Here is a 17,709-nt window from a genome sequence, read left to right as displayed (position 1 = left end):
GAGCATGAGACCCCCAAGACTGGCCCTCTTCTCTAACCACAGGCGCTATCATTTCTCTCGGATTTCCTTTGTCTGCTTATCCATATCACACATCAAAGACTCTTCCTCTTTAAGTCTACATTTCCTTTCTTTGCAACACAGAATATGTTTAGATAATCTTTTCTAACATATTTTCCTAGCATATGAGTCTATAGACTCACATTTACACAATTAATTGAGGATAAAAATTCCTGAGAATCGGCCAGGCGCGGTAGCCCACGCCTGTAATCCCAGCATTTTGGGAGGCCAAGGGGGGTGGATCACGAGGTTGGGAGTTCAAGACCAGTCTGGCCAAGATGGTGAAACCCCGTCTCTACCAAAAATACAAAAATTAGCCGGGCGTGGTGGTGCATGCCTGTAATCCCAGCTACTCGGGAGGCTGAGGCAGGAGAATTGCTTGAACCCAGGAGGTGGAGGCTGCAGTGAGCCAATATTGTACCACTGCATGCACTCTAGCCTGGGCGACAGAGCAAGACTCCGTCTCAAAAAAAAAAAAAATTCATGAGAATCTTTAATAATTAGTTACATACTAAACATCCTTAAAAATACTTAAGTATTAAAACAACAGAAGCAAAAATCTGTAAAGCAAATCACTGAGTCAATCAAAACTTATATTCAAACAAATCACTTAACATACTACATTCAATACTTCTGCTTTGCCTTGCAAACACTGTACACAGTCATCACTGTTTGTAATTGTATCACAAGCGACCCATCGAACAGGCCAAGCCAGATGACTGCTGTTACTCGTGTGGTTGGAGGGTTCTCTCTGGAGTCTCCTGCACCAAGTGCTGAAAGACTTCCTCCCAGATAAACACAGAGGAGCCAGCTACCGAATGGTGTCAGGTACACAATGATAATTGTTTTAGAAGAGTCATCAAGAGCTCTGGCCTACTTCACAGGGTGAGGAACAAATTCACGGAGGATATTAATAAACAGAACAGGTGAGTGTTCTCACCAGGGACACGTGTATCCCCAGCACACCAGCCAGCGAACTCAGGGTGACACAACGCTGCTTGCGGCCCACCCGAGACAAGCCACAGACTGCATACCAGCTTCCAAAATTTACAGAGGAAGGGCCAGGGTAAATGCGGGAGGACTGTGAAGGCACACCACCGAAGCCTCAATTCCTTGCACAAGAAGAGGCAGCTAAGGCATGGGTGACCCTGGGATGAGCTTTCTGAAACAGTACAGGATCATCAACCAGGCTTGCTGGCCTGATTCTTGTTGCCTCTGTTCACCACCAGCTGGAAAGGAAGCATATGCCTTACACGGCAAAAGAAAACTGAATTACCATTAAAACTCATCACAGATAATCTATTACTGAGGGTTAATCATAATAGTGGTCTTTAATCTCTCTGCCTAGAGAGATCACCATCTTCCGTGGTTTTGAGAAGAAAGGCAGAAAAGCATTAGACAATATGAAATATGTAAGTAAGCAGCCCCTGAGATCAACGGCTGCAAACAGCTTTGTCAGAAGCAAGTTACCTGCATTTCTAGAACCTGTTTCAGGGGTGGCGCAGGAGGGCTGGTCTCTCCTTCAGGAAGGGGAATATCAGCTCTATTAATTTCCTGAACCAAATACACTGTGAAAATAAAAGTTAAACAATTAGATACTAAAATACATTTCAGTCAGAAATGTATTCAGTACTATAATGCATTCAGTACTATAATACATTTCAGTCAGAAACATTTTAAAGCCCAGCCTTTCCCAAGCCATCTAAAAATCAATGTCTAAACGCACAAAAATCTTGCTTGTTCCAACTGACTTATTGGTCACTTTCTGCAACCTTGTTTCCAAAACTAATGCTGCCCAGAGAGATCTGCATGCAGTGACAGAATAAACAACAACGTCTTCTGTCTCTTAGTGACTTAACAAATAAATAAATAGAACGAACAACAACCTGGACAAACCTTTTCTGAAATTCCACCCCACTTTTTTCATTTCTAATATTCTAGTTAAAGAACTTTTGAGTCACAGTCGTCTCCACATGTGCAGAATGAAGCAGAGGTTAGGGGTACGCTTGGAAGTGCAGGAATAACCCAAGTAATAGACCTACAATACCCCTACGGGAGCTGGCAACGTAAGTTCTCTGCAGATGTCCTCAGAAAGAGATCGGCATCCATCAGTCCATCAAGAAAATCACAACTACTACCAGGAAACCCACCCAGCACCAAGAGCCAGGCTCTCTTGCAGCTCTCAGTCAGCCCTGAAGCTATGGCTGAGGACAACCTGCACTGCTTCACCACTGAGGTTAAAAACTAGATTCAGAAGCTTGGCTGGGTCTTGCAGTCGCTGCCATCGGCAGTCTGGGGGGCGAGTGTCAGGGTGGCCCTAGAAATGCGCAAGTTCATGAAACCTGGGAAAGTGGTGCCAGTCGTGGCTGGACGCTACTCTGGACACAAAGCCAATCCTCATGAAGAACACTGATGATGGCACCTCAGACTGCCCCGCAGCCACACTCTGGTGGCAAAAATAGACCATTATCCCCACAGTGACAGTTGCCATGGGCAAGAAGATCGCCAAGTGGTCAAAGGTCAGGTCTTTTGTGAAGGTTTATAACTATAATGCCCTCATGCCCACAAAGTACCCTGTGGCGAACCCCTTGGACAAAACCATCAGGTCTTCAGAGACTCTGCCCTTAAATGCAAGGCCCAATGGGAGGCCAAGGTCAAGTTCAAAGAGTGGTACAAGACTGGCAAGAACAAGTGGTTCTTCCAGAAGCTGTGGTTTTAGATGTTTTTTGTTTCAGTCATTAAAAATAAAATAAAATAAAAACTAGATTCATGAAACTAATAGTACACCAGCCAAAATTAACTACTTTGTTTGGTTTATGTTTTCAATTCCATGAAGCATTCCTTTCCTTAGCCTAAAAGTCACAATACCTGTTAGTCATTATCAGGCCTAATATTTAGAAGTGTTACTAACTGGTTTACAAAGGGAGAGAGGCAGGTAAAGAAGGAAGGAAGAAAAACAAAAAGAAAAGAAACTGTCTTGCCAAGATAGCAAAGGAAGCACTGGGCTTAAGAGGTTTCTAGAAATGAATGCAAATTGTTTTAACCAATTTATACTTCTGTCAGGCCTCTGAACCCAAGCTAACCCATCATATCCCCTGTGACCTGCACGTATACATCCAGATGGCCTGAAGCAACTGAAGATCCACAAAAGAAGTGAACATAGCCTTAACTGACGACATTCATAAACCACCACTGTGATTTGTTTCTGCCGCACCCTGACAAATGTACTTTGTAATCTCCCCTACCCTTAAGAAGGTTCTTTGTAATTCTCTCGACCCTTGAGAATGTACTTTGTGAGATCCACCCCCTGCCCACAAAACATTGCTCCTAACTCCACCGCCTGTCCCAAAACCTATAAGAACTAACGATAATCCCACCACGCTTGCTGACTCTCTTTTCGGACTCAGCCCGCCTGCACCCAGGTGAAACAAACAGCCTTGTTGCTCACACAAAGCCTGTTCGGTGGTCTCTTCACACGGCTGCGTGAGACATGGTGCGGAAGACCGGGGTCAGAGGGACTTCTTCGGGAGACCAGCCCCCTGTCCTCGCCCTCACTCTGTGAGGAGATCCACCTACGACCTCGGGTCCTCACACTAACCAGCCCAAGGAACCTCTCACCAATTTCAAATTGGGTAAGCGGTCTTTTCACTCTCTTCTCCAGCCTTTCTCGCTACCCTTCAGTCTCCCTCTGTCACTACACTTCAATCTCCCTGTCTTTCCAATTCCAGTTCTTTTTCCTCTCTAGTAGAGACAAAAGAGACATATTTTATCCGTGGACCCAAAACTCCAGCGCCGGTCATGGACTCGGGAAGGCAGCCTTCCCTTGGTGTTTAATCATTGCGGGGACGCCTGCCTGATTATTCACCCACACTCCACTGGTGCCTGATCTCCGCGGGGACGCCTGCCTTGGTCATTCACCCACATTGCTTTGGTGGCAAGTCAATTGTGGGGACGCCTGCTTTGGCTGCTCACCCACATTGCAGCCCAGGGCTGCTCCCCACTCCCTTCTCTGTGTCTCTACCCTTCTTTTTAAACTTGCCTCCTTCACTGTGGGCAACCTTCCACCCTCCATTCCTCCTCCTTCTCCCTTAGCCTGTGTTCTCAAGAACTTAAAACCTCTTCAACTCTCACCTGACCTAAAATCTAAGGGTTTTATTTTCTTCTGCAACACCGCATGGCCCCAGTACAAACTCGACATAGTTCCAAGTGGCCAGAGAATGGCACTTTCGATTTGTCTATCCTACAAGATCTGGATAATTTTTGTCGAAAAATGGGCAAATGGTCTGAGGTGCCTGACGTCCAGGCATTCTTTTACGCATTGGTCCCTCCCTAGTCTCCGCTCCCAGTGAGACTCGTCCCAAATCTTTCTTCTTTCTCTCCTGGTCTGTTCTTCAGTCTCCACCCCAAGCACTGAGTCCTCTGAATCCTTCTTTTCTATGAACTCATCTGACCTCTCCCCTTCTCCCCAGGCTGCTCCTCGCCAGGCCAAGCCAGGTCCCAATTCTTCCTCAGCCTCTGCTCCCCCACCCTATAATCCTTCTATCACCTCCCCTCCTCACACCTGGTCCGGTTTACAGTTTCGTTCTGCGACTAGCTCTTCCCCACCTGCCCAACAATTTCCTCTTAGAGAGGTGGCTGGAGCTGAAGGCACAGACAGGGTCCATGTGCCTTTTTCTCTATCAGACCTTCCCCAAATCAGCCAGTGTTTAGGCTCTTTCTCATCAGACCCCACTAAATATAAACAGGAATTCCGATATCTAACTCTGTCCTACAATTTAATCTGGAGTGACTTTAATGTCATCCTAACTTCTACCCTCTCCCCAGATGAACGGGGGAGCCCAATCTCATGCTGATAAGCGCCGGCTTCATGAGCCAGACCTCCAGGAAGGCATTAGAGCAGTTCCCTGAAAAGATTCCCAATGAAACTATCAGGCAGATTCCCCAGGTATAGCTAGGCAAGATTACATGGTTTCCTGCCTAGTTTAAGGGCTTAAAAAGGCAGCTTACAAAGCTTTTAATTATGACAAACTTAAAGAAACTACCCAAGGTAAAGACGAAAACCCAGCCCAGTTCATGGCCCGCTTAGCAGCAACCCTTAGACACTTCACCACCCTAGACCCAGAGGGGCCAGAAGGCCGCCTTATTCTTAATGCGCATTTTATCACCCAGTCAGTTCCTGACATTAGAAAAAAGCTTCAAAAATTGGAATCTGGCCCTCAAACCCCACAACAGGAATTAATCAACCTCGCCTTCAAGGTGTACAATAATGGAGAGGAGGCAGCCAGACAGCAATGCATTTCTGAGTTACAGCTACTTGCCTCTGCTGTAAGACAACCCACAACGTCTTCAACATACAAGAACTTCAGAACATCCAAGCCACAGCTCCCAGGGGCTCCTTCAAAACATCCCTGTGGACCTTGCTTCAAATGCCAAAAGCCTGGCCACTGGGCTTCAGAAGGCCCGCAGCCCAGGATTCCTCCTAGGCTGTGCCCTATCTGTGCCGGCCCCCACTGCAGGTCAGACTGTCTGACTCACATCACCGCCACTCCTAAAGCCCCTGGAGCCCAAACCCAGCGTTCCTTGGCTGACTCCTTCCCAGATCTCCTCGGCTTGGCAGCTCAAGACTGACGTTGCCTGATTGCCTTGGAAGCCCCCCACCGAGCTTCAGGTAACTCTTACAGTGGAGGGTAAGTCCGTCCCCTGTTTAATCCATACGGAGGCTACCCACTCCACATTACCTTCTTTTCGGGGGCCTGTTTCCCTTGCCTCCATAACTGTTGTGGGTATTGACGGCCAGGCTGCTAAACCTCTTAAAACTCCCCAACTCTGGTGCCAACCTGGACAACATTCTTTTATGCACTCTTTTTTAGTTATCCCCACCTGCCCAGCTCCCTTATTAGGTCAAGACATTTTAACTAAATTATCTGCTTGCCTGACTATTCCTGGGCTACAGCCACATCTCATTGCTGCCTTTTCCCCCAGTTCAAAGCCTCCTTCGCATCCTCCCCTTGTATCTCCCCACCTTAACCCACAGGTATGGGACATGTCTACCCCCTCCTTGGTGATGGATGACCCCTTACCATCCCATTAAAACCTAATCACTCTTACCCCGCTCAATGCCAATATCCCATCCCACAGCACACTTTAAAAGGATTAAAGCCTGTTATCACTTGCCTGTTACAGCATGGCCTTTTAAAGCCTATAAACTCTCCTTACAATTCCCCCATTTTACCTGTCCAAAAACCAGACAAGTCTTACAGGTTAGTTCAGGATCTGTGCCTTATCAACCAAACTGTCTTGCCTATCCAACCTGTGGTGCCAAAGCCATATACTCTCCTATCCTCAATACCTCCCTCCACAACCCATTCTGTTCTAGATAAACCTAGATGACCCCATAAATCCTAAATCCTTTCCCCACTCCCCTTTCCATTCCTTAAAAAACAGCCCTAAAAGCTGCTCCCGCACTAGCTCTCCCTAACTCATCCCAACCCTTTTCATTACACACAGCCGAAGTACAGAGCTATGCGGTCAGAATTCTTACACAAGAGCTGGGACCGCACCCTGTAGCCTTTCTGTCCAGACAACTTGACCTTACTGTTTTAGCATAGCCCTCAACTCATGTCTGTGTGCAGCGGCTGCCGCTGCCCTAATACTTTCTGAGGCCCTCAAAAATCACAAACTATGCTCAACTCACTCTCTACAGTTCTCATAATTTCCAAAATCTATTTTTTTCATCATACCTGACACTTTCTGCTCCCTGGCTCCTTCAGCTGTACTCACTCTTTGTTGAGTCTCCCACAGTTACCATTGTTCCTGGCCCCCCACATTATTCCTGATACCACACCTGACCCCCATGACTGTATCTCTCTGATACACCTGACATTCACTCCATTTCCCCATATTTTCTTCTTTCCTGTTCCTCACCCTTATCACACTTGGTTTATTGGTGGCAGTTCCACCAGACCTAATCACCACACACCAGCAAAGGCAGGCTATGCTATAGTATCTTCCCCATCTATCATTGAGGCCACCACTCTGCCCCCCTCCACTACCTCTCAGCAAGCCGAACTCACTGCCTTAATTCAAGCCCTCACTCTTGCAAAGGAATTACGCATCAATATTTATACTGACCCTAAATACGCCTTCCATATCCTGCACCACCATGCTGTCATATGGGCAGAAAAGAGGTTTCCTCACTACGCAAGGGTCCTCCATCATCAATGCCTCTTTAATAAAAACTCTTCTCAAGGCTGCTTTACTTCCAAAGGATGCTGGAGTAATACACTGCAAGGGCCACCAAAAGGCATCAGATCCCATCGCTCAGGGCAACGCTTATGCTGATAAGGTAGCTAAAGAAGCAGCTAGCATTCCAACTTCTATAACCCAAGGCCAGCTTTTCTCCTCCTCATTGGTCACTCCCACCTACTCCCCTACTGAAACTTCCACCTATCAATCTCTTCCCACACAAGGCAAATAGTTCTTCGGCCAAGGAAAATATCTCCTTCCAGCCTCACGGGTCCATTCTATTCTGCCGTCATTTCATAACTTCTTCCACGTAGGTTACAAGCTGCTAGCCTGCCTCTTAGAACCTCTCATTTCCTTTCCATCGTGGAAATCTATCCTTAAGGAAATCACTTCTCAGTTGTTCCATCTGCTATTCTACTACTCAGGCCCTCTCCCTTCCCTACACATAAAGCTCAGGGATTTGCCCCTGCCCAGGACTGGCAAACTGACTTTACTCACATGCCCTGAGTCAGGAAACTAAAGTACCTCTTGGTCTGGCTAGACACTTTCCTGGATTGTTAGAGGCCCTTCCCACAGTGTCTGAGAAGACCACCGCAGTTATTTCTTCCCTTCTGTCAGACGTAAGTCCTTGGTTTGGCCTTCCCACCTCTATACAGTCCGATAAGGGACCAGCCTTTATCACTCAAATCGCTCAAGCAGTTTCTCAGGCTCTTGGTATTTAGTGGCTCATGGTTTTACCTCAAATGGCCACCCCTTAAGTCTCTCTTGAAGTGGATAGAAGATCTTCAGTGGCACGGTACCCTCCAAACTTTCAACCTGATGAAGTCCTATTCTTTACTTTTATATCCACTCTTATTCTGGTTCCCGTTCTCCTCTACCTCTCCCCAGCTATCTCCACCATCCTATCAAACTCACTCTCTCCTAGTCGTTTCTAATCCTTCTTTAACAAACAATTGCTGGCTTTGCATTTCTCTTTCCTCCAAAATCAACGAGGCCCTGACTTACTCACTGATAAAAAAAAAAGAGGAGGGACTCTGTATATTTTTAAATGAAGAGTGTTTTCACCTAAATCAATCTGGCCTGGTATATGACAACATAAAAAAACTCAAGGATAGCACTCACTAGCCAACCAAGCAAATAATTATGCTGAACCCCGTTGGACACTCTGTAATTGAATGTCCTGGGTACTCTCAGTTCTTAGTCCTTTAATACCTGTTTTTCTCCTCCCCTTATTTGGACCTTGTGTCTTTCATTTAGTTTCTCAATTCATACAAAACCGCATCCAGGCCATCACCAATAATTCTATATGACAAATGCTCCTTCTAACAACCCCACAATATCACCCCTTGCCCCAAAATCTTTCTTCAGTTGAATCTCCCCCACTGTAGGTTCCCATGCTGACCCTAATCCCACTTGAAGCAGCCCTGAGAAACATCACCCATTATCTCTCTATACCACCCCCAAAATTTTTTGCTGCTCCAACACTTCACTATTTTGTTTTGCTTTTCTTATTAATATAAGAAGATAGGAATGTCAGGCCTCTAAGTCCAAACTAAGCCATCATATCCCCTGTGACCTGCATGTATACATCCAGATGGCCCGAAGCAACTGAAGATCCACAAAAGAAGTGAAAATAGCCTTAACTGATGACATTCCACCACTGTGATTTGTTTCTGCCCCACCCTAACTGATCAATGTACTTTGTAATCTCCCCCACCCCTGAGAAGGTTCCTTGTAATTCTCCCCACCATTGAGAATGTGCTTTGTGAGATCCACTCCCTGCCCGCAAAACATTGCTCCTAACTCCACCACCTGTCCCAAAACCTATAAGAACTAATGATAATCCCACCACCCTTTGCTGACTCTCTTTTTGGACTCAGCCCCCCTGCACCCAGGTGAAATAAACAGCCTTGTTGCTCACACAAAGCCTGTTTGGTGGTCTCTTCACACGGACGTGTGAGACAACTTCAATTTATTCTTTTTTTTTTTTTTAAGAGACAGGGGTCTCACTATGTTGCCCCAGGCTGGCCTCGAACTCCTGGGCTCAAGAGAGCCTCCCACCTCTACCTTCAGAGTAACTGAGACTATAGGCATGTGTACCACCATGCCTGGTGTACACCTAAATTTCCCTGAGAGGTCCTTTGTCACTGTTTTAAGTCTGCATTCTTATGGGGTCATACTCTGCTGCCCAGGCTGGAGTACAGTGGTGTGTCATCCTGGCCCGCAATAACCTCAAACTCCTGGGCTCAAGCAATTCTCTCATCTCAGCCTCCCGAGTAGCTAAGACTACAGGCACAAGCCACCATGCCTGGCTAATTTTATTTTTTGTGGAGACAGGGTCTCAGTATGTTGCCCAGACTGGTCTCAAACTCCTGGACTTAAGTGATCCTCCCACCTTGGCCTCCCAAAGTGCTGGAATTATATGCATGAGTTATCATGCCCAGCCCTGCATTCTTTTGAAACAGTTTAAGCTACAAGAAGTCCTGGATATGCCTAATGTGTTATCACATTTGCCCTGCCTTTAAAAACCTCATCCTGTAGACACCATCTGTCCAATGATTCATCCAGGTTGCAAAGACAGGAATATGATGCCACTAACATACATGAGCCACACAAATAACTAGGACCTCAAGCAATATGACTAGGACTAGATTTCAGATGACTAAAATTTCCTGTTACTCTTAAAAATCCCCAATTTAAACAAATAGGCCGGGTGTGGTGGCTCACGCCTGTAATCCCTAAACTCTGGGAGGCCGAAGCCGGAGGATCGCCTGAGGTCAGGAGTGTAAGGTCAGTGGACAGAAAGGAAGAACAGACCCAAAGTCAGGCGAGTAAGTTTACTGAACCTGCCAGCTGCTCCACCACAGAGGAGGCGGCCTTGAACTTACAAAATGAAGGGTTTGTGTGGGGGAGAGAGACCCTGGGGTCGTTCGTTGATTAACTTTGCCATATATCACCTTGTGACCTTTATGGTAGCAGCTAGGTGAAGGAACTTACAGGAGGATGTAGGCAAAGTTTGTTCAGGCTTTCCAGACCTCCCCCTGTGCAGTCCGGATGGTTTGTAATTGTGGTTTGCTTATCGCAGGAAGATCTGATAAGTGAAGTCTGCTGGCTTCACTTCCGTGCCTAGATAAGGGCTTAGAAATGTAAAGGGGCTCAGGGGGAAGGGTGGGCGACAGAGAGAGGAGTTGCAGAGCATAAGGGGGAGTGGTGGGCAGCACAGAGAGGTTTGGGGCAAGTATTAGCAGTACCAAGAAGCTTTTTTGGGGCAGTTTGTCCCTAACAAGGAGTTCGAGACCAGACTGGCCAACATGGTGAAACTCCATCTCTACTAAAAATACCAACATTAGCCAGGTGTGGTGGCACACACCTATAGTCCCAGCTACTAGGGAGGCTGAGGCAGGAGAATCGCTGGAACCCACGAGGCAGAGGCTGCAGTGAGCCGACATCATGCCACTGCACTCTAGCCTGGGTGATGAAGCGAGACTCCATCTCAAAAAAAAAAAAACAAAAAACAAGCTTTGTCCTTCAGTTGACTGTTATTTTCCCTCCACTTCAGTGAGAACGTCAAGGCTTGATTTGATAATGACTAATATCAGGCTAAGATGGGAAAGATTTTAGAGATAAAAGAAGTGGCCCTGGGCTACTGAGTTGAAATGGTTAACAATCAGCACTGATCAAACACTGGCAAAGGAAGCCCTGAGAAAAAGGAAATTATTGTCAACCAATCCATCTGCCATTTTCTGCCTCCCTTGTTCCTTGATAAATTAAGCAACTTATTAACATGTACAATGTTTTTAAGTTATAATAAACTACAAGGGATCGGTTAAATAAGCCATGGCACATTAATATTAATACAATCAAATACTATGCTGCCGTCAAAAACGACGATGGGCCAGAATCTATGTCTACTAATATTAATACAATCAAATACTATGCTGCCGTCAAAAACGATGAAGAGCCAAAATCTATGTCTACTGACACGAAAAGATGTTACAGTATAGTAAGCACTGTCAAGTAAAAAACAAGGGTGACAATAAAATAACCAGGCCGTTATGTTTGTAAATTTTTACTTTAATAGATGAATTAAAAACACAGAAAAATAATACATGCCTACATAACTGTGATTACTTCTGAATGATGAGAATACAATTTCTTTTTTTCCTTCCTGCTTCTCTGTATTTTCCAGTATTTCTAAACCAAACAAGGTTTGCCTATATAAAGGTAATTATTTAATTTACTAAATCAGAAAATAAACTTACCCAATATTCGCTCTAGCTCTTCACACCTCTTCACTTCTCCAACAAATTTTCTTTGGAAAGTACTTATGTTCTGGTTGAGCTGAGAAATGGATGAAAAATATGGCTTAAATTTCTAAAATTTAAAAATACGTTTATGTAAAAAATAAAACATCACCAAAGTGTGGGGGACATACGCTCTTATATACTATTGAATGGAACTATAAACTGACACAACTTTCTGGAGAGCAATCTATCAACTGTTATCAGAAAAGCCTGAAAATCCAGCCAGGCCAACACCATGAAACCCCAAGTCTGCCAAAAATACAAAAATTAGGCCAGGCGCAGTGGCTCACACCTGTAATCCCAGCACTTTGGGAGGCGGATCAGTTGAGGTCAGGAGTTCCAGACCAGCCTGGCCAACATGGTGAAATCCCATCTCTACGAAAACACAAAAATTAGCCAAGCATGATGGCAGGTACCTGTAATTCCAGCTACTCGGTAGGCTGAGGTGGAAAAATCACTTGAACCCGGGAAGCGGAGGTTGCAGTGAGCCAAGATCGTACCATTGCACTCCAACCTGGGCAACAGGGCAAGGCACTATCTCAAAAAAAAAAAAAAAAAATTAGCCGGGCGTGGTGGCGCACCTGAGTAACCCAGCTACTTGGAAGGCTGAGGCACAAGAATTGCTTGAGCCCAAGAGGCAGAGGTTGGATGGAGCCAAGACTGCACCACTGCACTCCAGCCCAGGTGACAGAGTGAGACCCTGTCTCAAAAAAAGAAAAAATCCTGAAAATGATTATTTGCCCAGCAATACCCCATGAAGAAATTTAACCTAAGGAAAAAGCTATGGAAACAGATAAAAATTTATCTATGACAACATCAATCTCAGGGAAAAAGAAAAAATGATAACCCAAAAATCCAACAATAGAAAACTGGTTAAAGAAATTACAGTCAGCATAGTTAAAGAAATTATAGCCAGGCACAGCAGCTCGCATTGATAATCCCAGCACTTTGGGAGGCTGAGGTGGGAGGACTACTTGAGGCCAGTAGTTTGAGGCCAGCCTGGGCAACATGGTGAGACACCATCTCTACAAAAAATAAAAATATAGCCAGGCCTAGTGGTGCACGCCTGTGGTCCCAGCTGCTCAAAAGGCTATGGCAGGAGGCAAGCCTTGAGCCCAGGAGGTCGAGACCACAGTGAGCAGTTATCACACCACTGCACTCTAGCCTGGGTGACAGGGCAAGAGCCTGTCCCAAAACAAAAAAGAAAGAAAGGAGAGAAAAGAAATTACAGTCTATATCCACACAATGGAATGCTACTTAGCAATAAAAAGGAATGAACTATTGACCCATGCAACAACAGGGATGACTTTCTCTTTTTTTTTTTGACACGGAGTTTCGCTGTGTCGCCCAGGCTGGAACGCAGTGGCAGGATCTCAGCTCACTGCAACCTCCGCCTTCTGGGTTCAAGCGATTCTCCTGCCTCAGCCTCCCGAGTAGCTGGGATTACAGGCACGTGCCATCACGCCCAGTTAATTTTTGTATTTTTAGTAGAGACGGGGTTTCGCCACGTTGGCCAGGCTGGTCTCGAACTCCTGACCTCAGGTGATTCACCCGCCTTGGCCTCCCAAAGTGCTAGGATTATAGGCATGAGCTACTGCATCCACCCTGGATGACTTTCATACTAAGTGAAAGCAGTCAGACACAAGAGGTCACATACTGTGTGATTCCACTCATATGGAATGTCCAGAAAAAACAACCCTCGAGGCAGCAAGCAGATTAGTGGGTGCTGGGGGCAGGGGGGGCGGGGGTAGAAATAAGGATTAACTAAAATAGGCAATGGATGCATGACTCCATAAACTTTATTTTTTTTTTAGACAGGGTCTCACCGTCACCCAGGCTGAAGTCCAGTGGCGTGATCTCGGCTCACTGCAACCTCTGCCTTCCGGGTTCAAGTGATTCTTCTGCCTCACCCTCCAGAGTAGCTGGGATTACAGGCAGGTGCCACCCCACCCGGCTAATTTTTGTATTTTGGGTAGAGATAGGGTTTTGCCATTTTGCTCAGGCTGGTCTCAAACTCCTGGGCTCAAGTGATCTGCCTGCCTCAGCCTCCCAGAGTTTACAGGTGTGAGTCACTGCACCCGGCCTCCATAAACTTTCTAAAAACAATGGGTAAACTCTAAGATACACCTCAATAAAGTTGTGTAAAAATTATGGTTTGGCCACATAACTGATGACTCTGCACTTATCAAAAATGATATTTTAAATGACAAGGTATTTGATTATATTAAGAAATGTTATTTAAATTTTTGAGTAAAATGTTGGTAATAATTTTTTATCTTTTAGGCCAGGCCCAGTGGCTCATGTTTGTAATCCCAGCACTCTGGGGGGCCAAGGTAGGTGGATCACTTGAGGTTAGGAGTTCGAAACCAGCCTGGCCAACATGGTGAAATCCTGTCTCTACTAAAAATAAAAAATTAGCCAGGCATGGTGGCGAGCACCTGTAATCTCAGCTGCTCGGGAGGCTGAGGCATGAGAATCACTTGAATCTGGGAGGCAGAGGTTGCAGTGAGCCAAGATCGCACCACTGCACTCCAGCCTGGGTGAAAGACTGAAATTCCATCTCAAAATATATATATATATATATATAATCTTTTAGAGATACTTGTTGAAAAGTTAAATTATTTATCTTGGATTTGCTTCAAAATGATCTAGTCTGGGAGGTGAGAAAAAACTAAGTTTACATTATGGGTACATGAGGGTACACTGTACTCTCCCCTCTACTTCTTACAATACAAAGTTTAAAACAATTTTTAAAAGTTGTAAAAGAACATTTAATAAAATTAGGAAGTTAGTCATGATTTCTGTGTGAAGCAGATTAGTATGTTTTCAGTGTGGTTCAAATTATATAAAAGTACACATATATGGACATTTTTAAACATTATTAGAGAAATGTTGATTGTCCAGTATTAGCCAAAAAGTTAAAGTTAATTTCTAGGCGTTGGGATCATGCAAGCTATGTTCCTATTCTTACGTTTTCCACATTTCTCACAATGGACATCTATTACTTTCACACCTTAAAAATTTACAGTAATCATTCATGTTGAAAGCCATTTAAGACACAAAATTTATCTTTATTCCATTTGGATTTGTACTGGACACTCTCAAGAAACAGTTAAGCTACAACTTGACATGAAACTGCTCAACCTGATAAGTGTCTACCCCAAATGTTCAGTTCTTGTTCGTTTTTTGGGGACTTTTTAAAAAAGCATTAACCAGAAGAAAGATAAAAATTCTAATTTCACTCCTGTTTATCACCTTCTCATTCATTTCTGGAGGTCAAACTAAAAGTAACCACTTCCAAGTTGCTAATGATTCAGACACAATCTAGTTCTATGGAACTTGTTGGAAAGGAAGTTCTGCGTCTAAAGCTGTCGCAGGATACGACTTCTCAGCTTCCATTTTCTTCCTTCAATATCAAATAGTACTTAACTCTAAATGGACATGATGTTTCTACAAATAGTAGAATCTTTATTTATAAAGAGGTAAATTTCTGTGGCAATAATACAAACATGGATTTGACATACATACACCACCATCCCCAGCTTACATATATTAACTTTTTTTGTTGTTGTTTTTTAGTTTTGAGACGGAGTCTCACCCTGTCACCAGGCTGGAGTGTAGTGGCGCGATCGCAGCTCACTGCAACCTCCACCTCCAGGGCTGAAGTGATTCTCCAGACTCAGCCTCCTGAGAGTAGCTAGGACTACAGGCACGCCCCACCATGCCCAGCTAATTTTTGTATTTTTAGTAGAGGCAGGGTTTCCCCATGTTGGCCAGGATGGTCTCGAACTCCTGGCCTCATGATCCGCCCATCTTGGCATCCCAAAGTGCGGGGATTACAGGCGTGAGCCACCACACCCAGCCATATTAACTTTTGTTTTCTATTGCGTGGGTTCTTTTACAAATTTGGGGTTTTTTTCCCCTTTTAGAGCAGCACCCTAATTCAGGGCTAATGGAATAAGGTATATTTTAATGTAGATTCAATTCAAGGCACATTGAACCTAGTAAAACCGGCAGAGGAGACCTGGTGCTGTTTGTCCTGATATTCACACCCATTGATACTCCCACTTCAGCTAAAGGACTAAAGAGGAAGCCTGTTCTTAGACTGAGAACTGTTACAAAAGGAGAACTTTCCCTTCAGGGAGTCCTCCCCATCAGCTGAATGACCTTTCTTTTCCAGGTCTTCCCACTAGCTGTCACCACGGAAGTCACCACCTGCCCCCCTTTCCCTTGCAAGGGTTACTAACAGTGATCTCATCTGGTCACCACAAAGTCAGTAGGAAACTCAGGCTGAAGATACACTGAAAACCTAGCACCACACAAGAGCTCATCACAGCAACCTTAGTTTTACTTCCTTCTGGAAAAAGACGAACAGCACTTTCTTCTCCTTTCACTGACATTCAGTTAAAAAGGATCCCAGGTACACTCTATGACCGGAGGTAGTGGCGCTTATTGAAACTGGAATCTTTGTAGTGATTAGTGCGTTTGCTCAAACCTGTTAAGACTGAAGTGTGGTAAGTGTCTTGGCTTGAGTACTAACCAGATGGAAAACATCCACCTGTTACAAATGTAGGAGCCTGTTGCGCCTGCAACTGCTGCCTGAATCTTTTGGGTGCTACTCACAGCTCAGGGCAGCATCCACCAGGTGAATGGGTACAACTGCAGAAGTGGCTCCAGGAAGCAGGAACCGCCCTGCATCTTACCTGCACCCTCGCCTGTCACTCAGGAGTTTCTCCACGACTTTGCAGCTGCCTAATGGGGCTGATCTGGTATTAGATATCTGATATCAACGGATATCAGATCTGGGGTAGGGCTGTTCCCTTTTGAAATTAAGGACACCTTAGGAAGATCAAGGGAAACAGTCAGGAGATGAAAGTGGTGGCCAGGAAATAAAATATTCGCCTGAGTGGATTTCAATTCAGTCAGTAAGTACTTGTTTCACGGTCTCCCTTCCACACCCTGTTCTTTGCCTTCTTAGCACTTATCACAGCTTATAATCAGAGTGTGTTTAATCTGTCTCCTCCCACACTGGGAGCTCCAGGAACACAGGGACTGTGTCTGCCTTGTTCACCACCGAGTCCCCAGCACCAAAAACAGTGCCTGAACATAGCGGGCAGTCAAGAAAAGCCTGTTTATTCAACAAATGCCTATCGATGCCAATGACTGCCAAGGACTGTGTTAAGGTCCTTACTCTCAGAGGTTGACAGTCCTTGGTGGAGACAAACAATAAACAAGTAAATGGACAGACAAACAAATGTTTATTATTACTTTCTGGGGAGACAGCTTCCAATTGACAAATAATGACTGAATTCTTAAGTCCTTACACACAATAGTATGTACAGCATTACGCATCAGTGACCAAAACAGACAAAATTCCCTCTCCTCAAGGAGATGACAGCTTTTCCCCATTTCAGGCTCTGTCTGGGCTCCTCCTGTTCCCTCCAACGAGGACCCTCTCCCCAGATCTTCCCCAAGGCTGGCTCCTTTCTATTTGGGTCTCAGCTGAAATATCACCTTCTCCAAGAGGCTTCCTTGACTACCCCTTCAAACGTACCTCCCACCCGAATCACCTTCACACCAACCCGTTTTTCCTTTACGACAAACATTTTTCTGGTTGACGTATTTATTTGGTTAACGCGCCCCTCTCACCCCCGTTAAGTTCCAAAAGGACTCCAAGAGGCCTTTGTGGGATTTGTTCTCCCGCTAAGCTCGGTGCCCCGAGCCGATGAAGACCACACAGGGGAAATCCTAACTAACTGGGGCAAAGCAACCGCGGACCACACAGACGGCCGGCGACCCTGGAGTCAGCCCCGCGCTCCGGGAAGCTTTGGCCGTTGAGTTGGGGCGTCAGCTTCCCCATCTGGGCAATGGGGACGGGACGCGCCCTTCCTCGCTGCTCCCCGCGGGAGGGCCCCAAGAGATGCGCGGGATGGGGAGCGCCAGGAAAGCAGGTGCGGCCCGCGTCTCCCGGGCGACACTCACGTCTCGGAACTGGACCAGGCCCTTCTCGCCCAGGGCGCTGAGACACTCGTAGGCCGTGCCTGACTGCAGGAAGAGCTGCGCCAGGCACATGGTCTCGCTCCGGAACAGGGACCCCATGGCG

General features: G+C 45.6%; 1 protein-coding gene across 1 annotated transcript in view; it reads right to left on the bottom strand.

Moving 5' to 3' along the window:
• ATP6V0A2 (ATPase, H+ transporting, lysosomal V0 subunit a2) overlaps nt 1-17,705 on the bottom strand; it is a 56,045-nt gene extending 38,340 nt beyond the window's left edge. Inside the window, exons 1-3 of the mRNA XM_011988889.1 lie at nt 17,589-17,705; nt 11,565-11,643; nt 1,528-1,625 (exon numbers count right to left, since the gene is read on the bottom strand). Of these exons, the coding sequence (XP_011844279.1) occupies nt 1,528-1,625; nt 11,565-11,643; nt 17,589-17,705 (294 nt within the window). The remainder of the gene's footprint in view (nt 1-1,527; nt 1,626-11,564; nt 11,644-17,588) is intronic.
• Nucleotides 17,706-17,709: the final 4 nt, after the last annotated feature.

Source organism: Mandrillus leucophaeus, unplaced genomic scaffold (genome assembly GCF_000951045.1).
Source record: "Mandrillus leucophaeus isolate KB7577 unplaced genomic scaffold, Mleu.le_1.0 Scaffold34, whole genome shotgun sequence".
NCBI classification, from domain to species: Eukaryota; Metazoa; Chordata; class Mammalia; order Primates; family Cercopithecidae; genus Mandrillus; species Mandrillus leucophaeus.
This window is presented reverse-complemented; position numbering and strand designations above follow the sequence as displayed.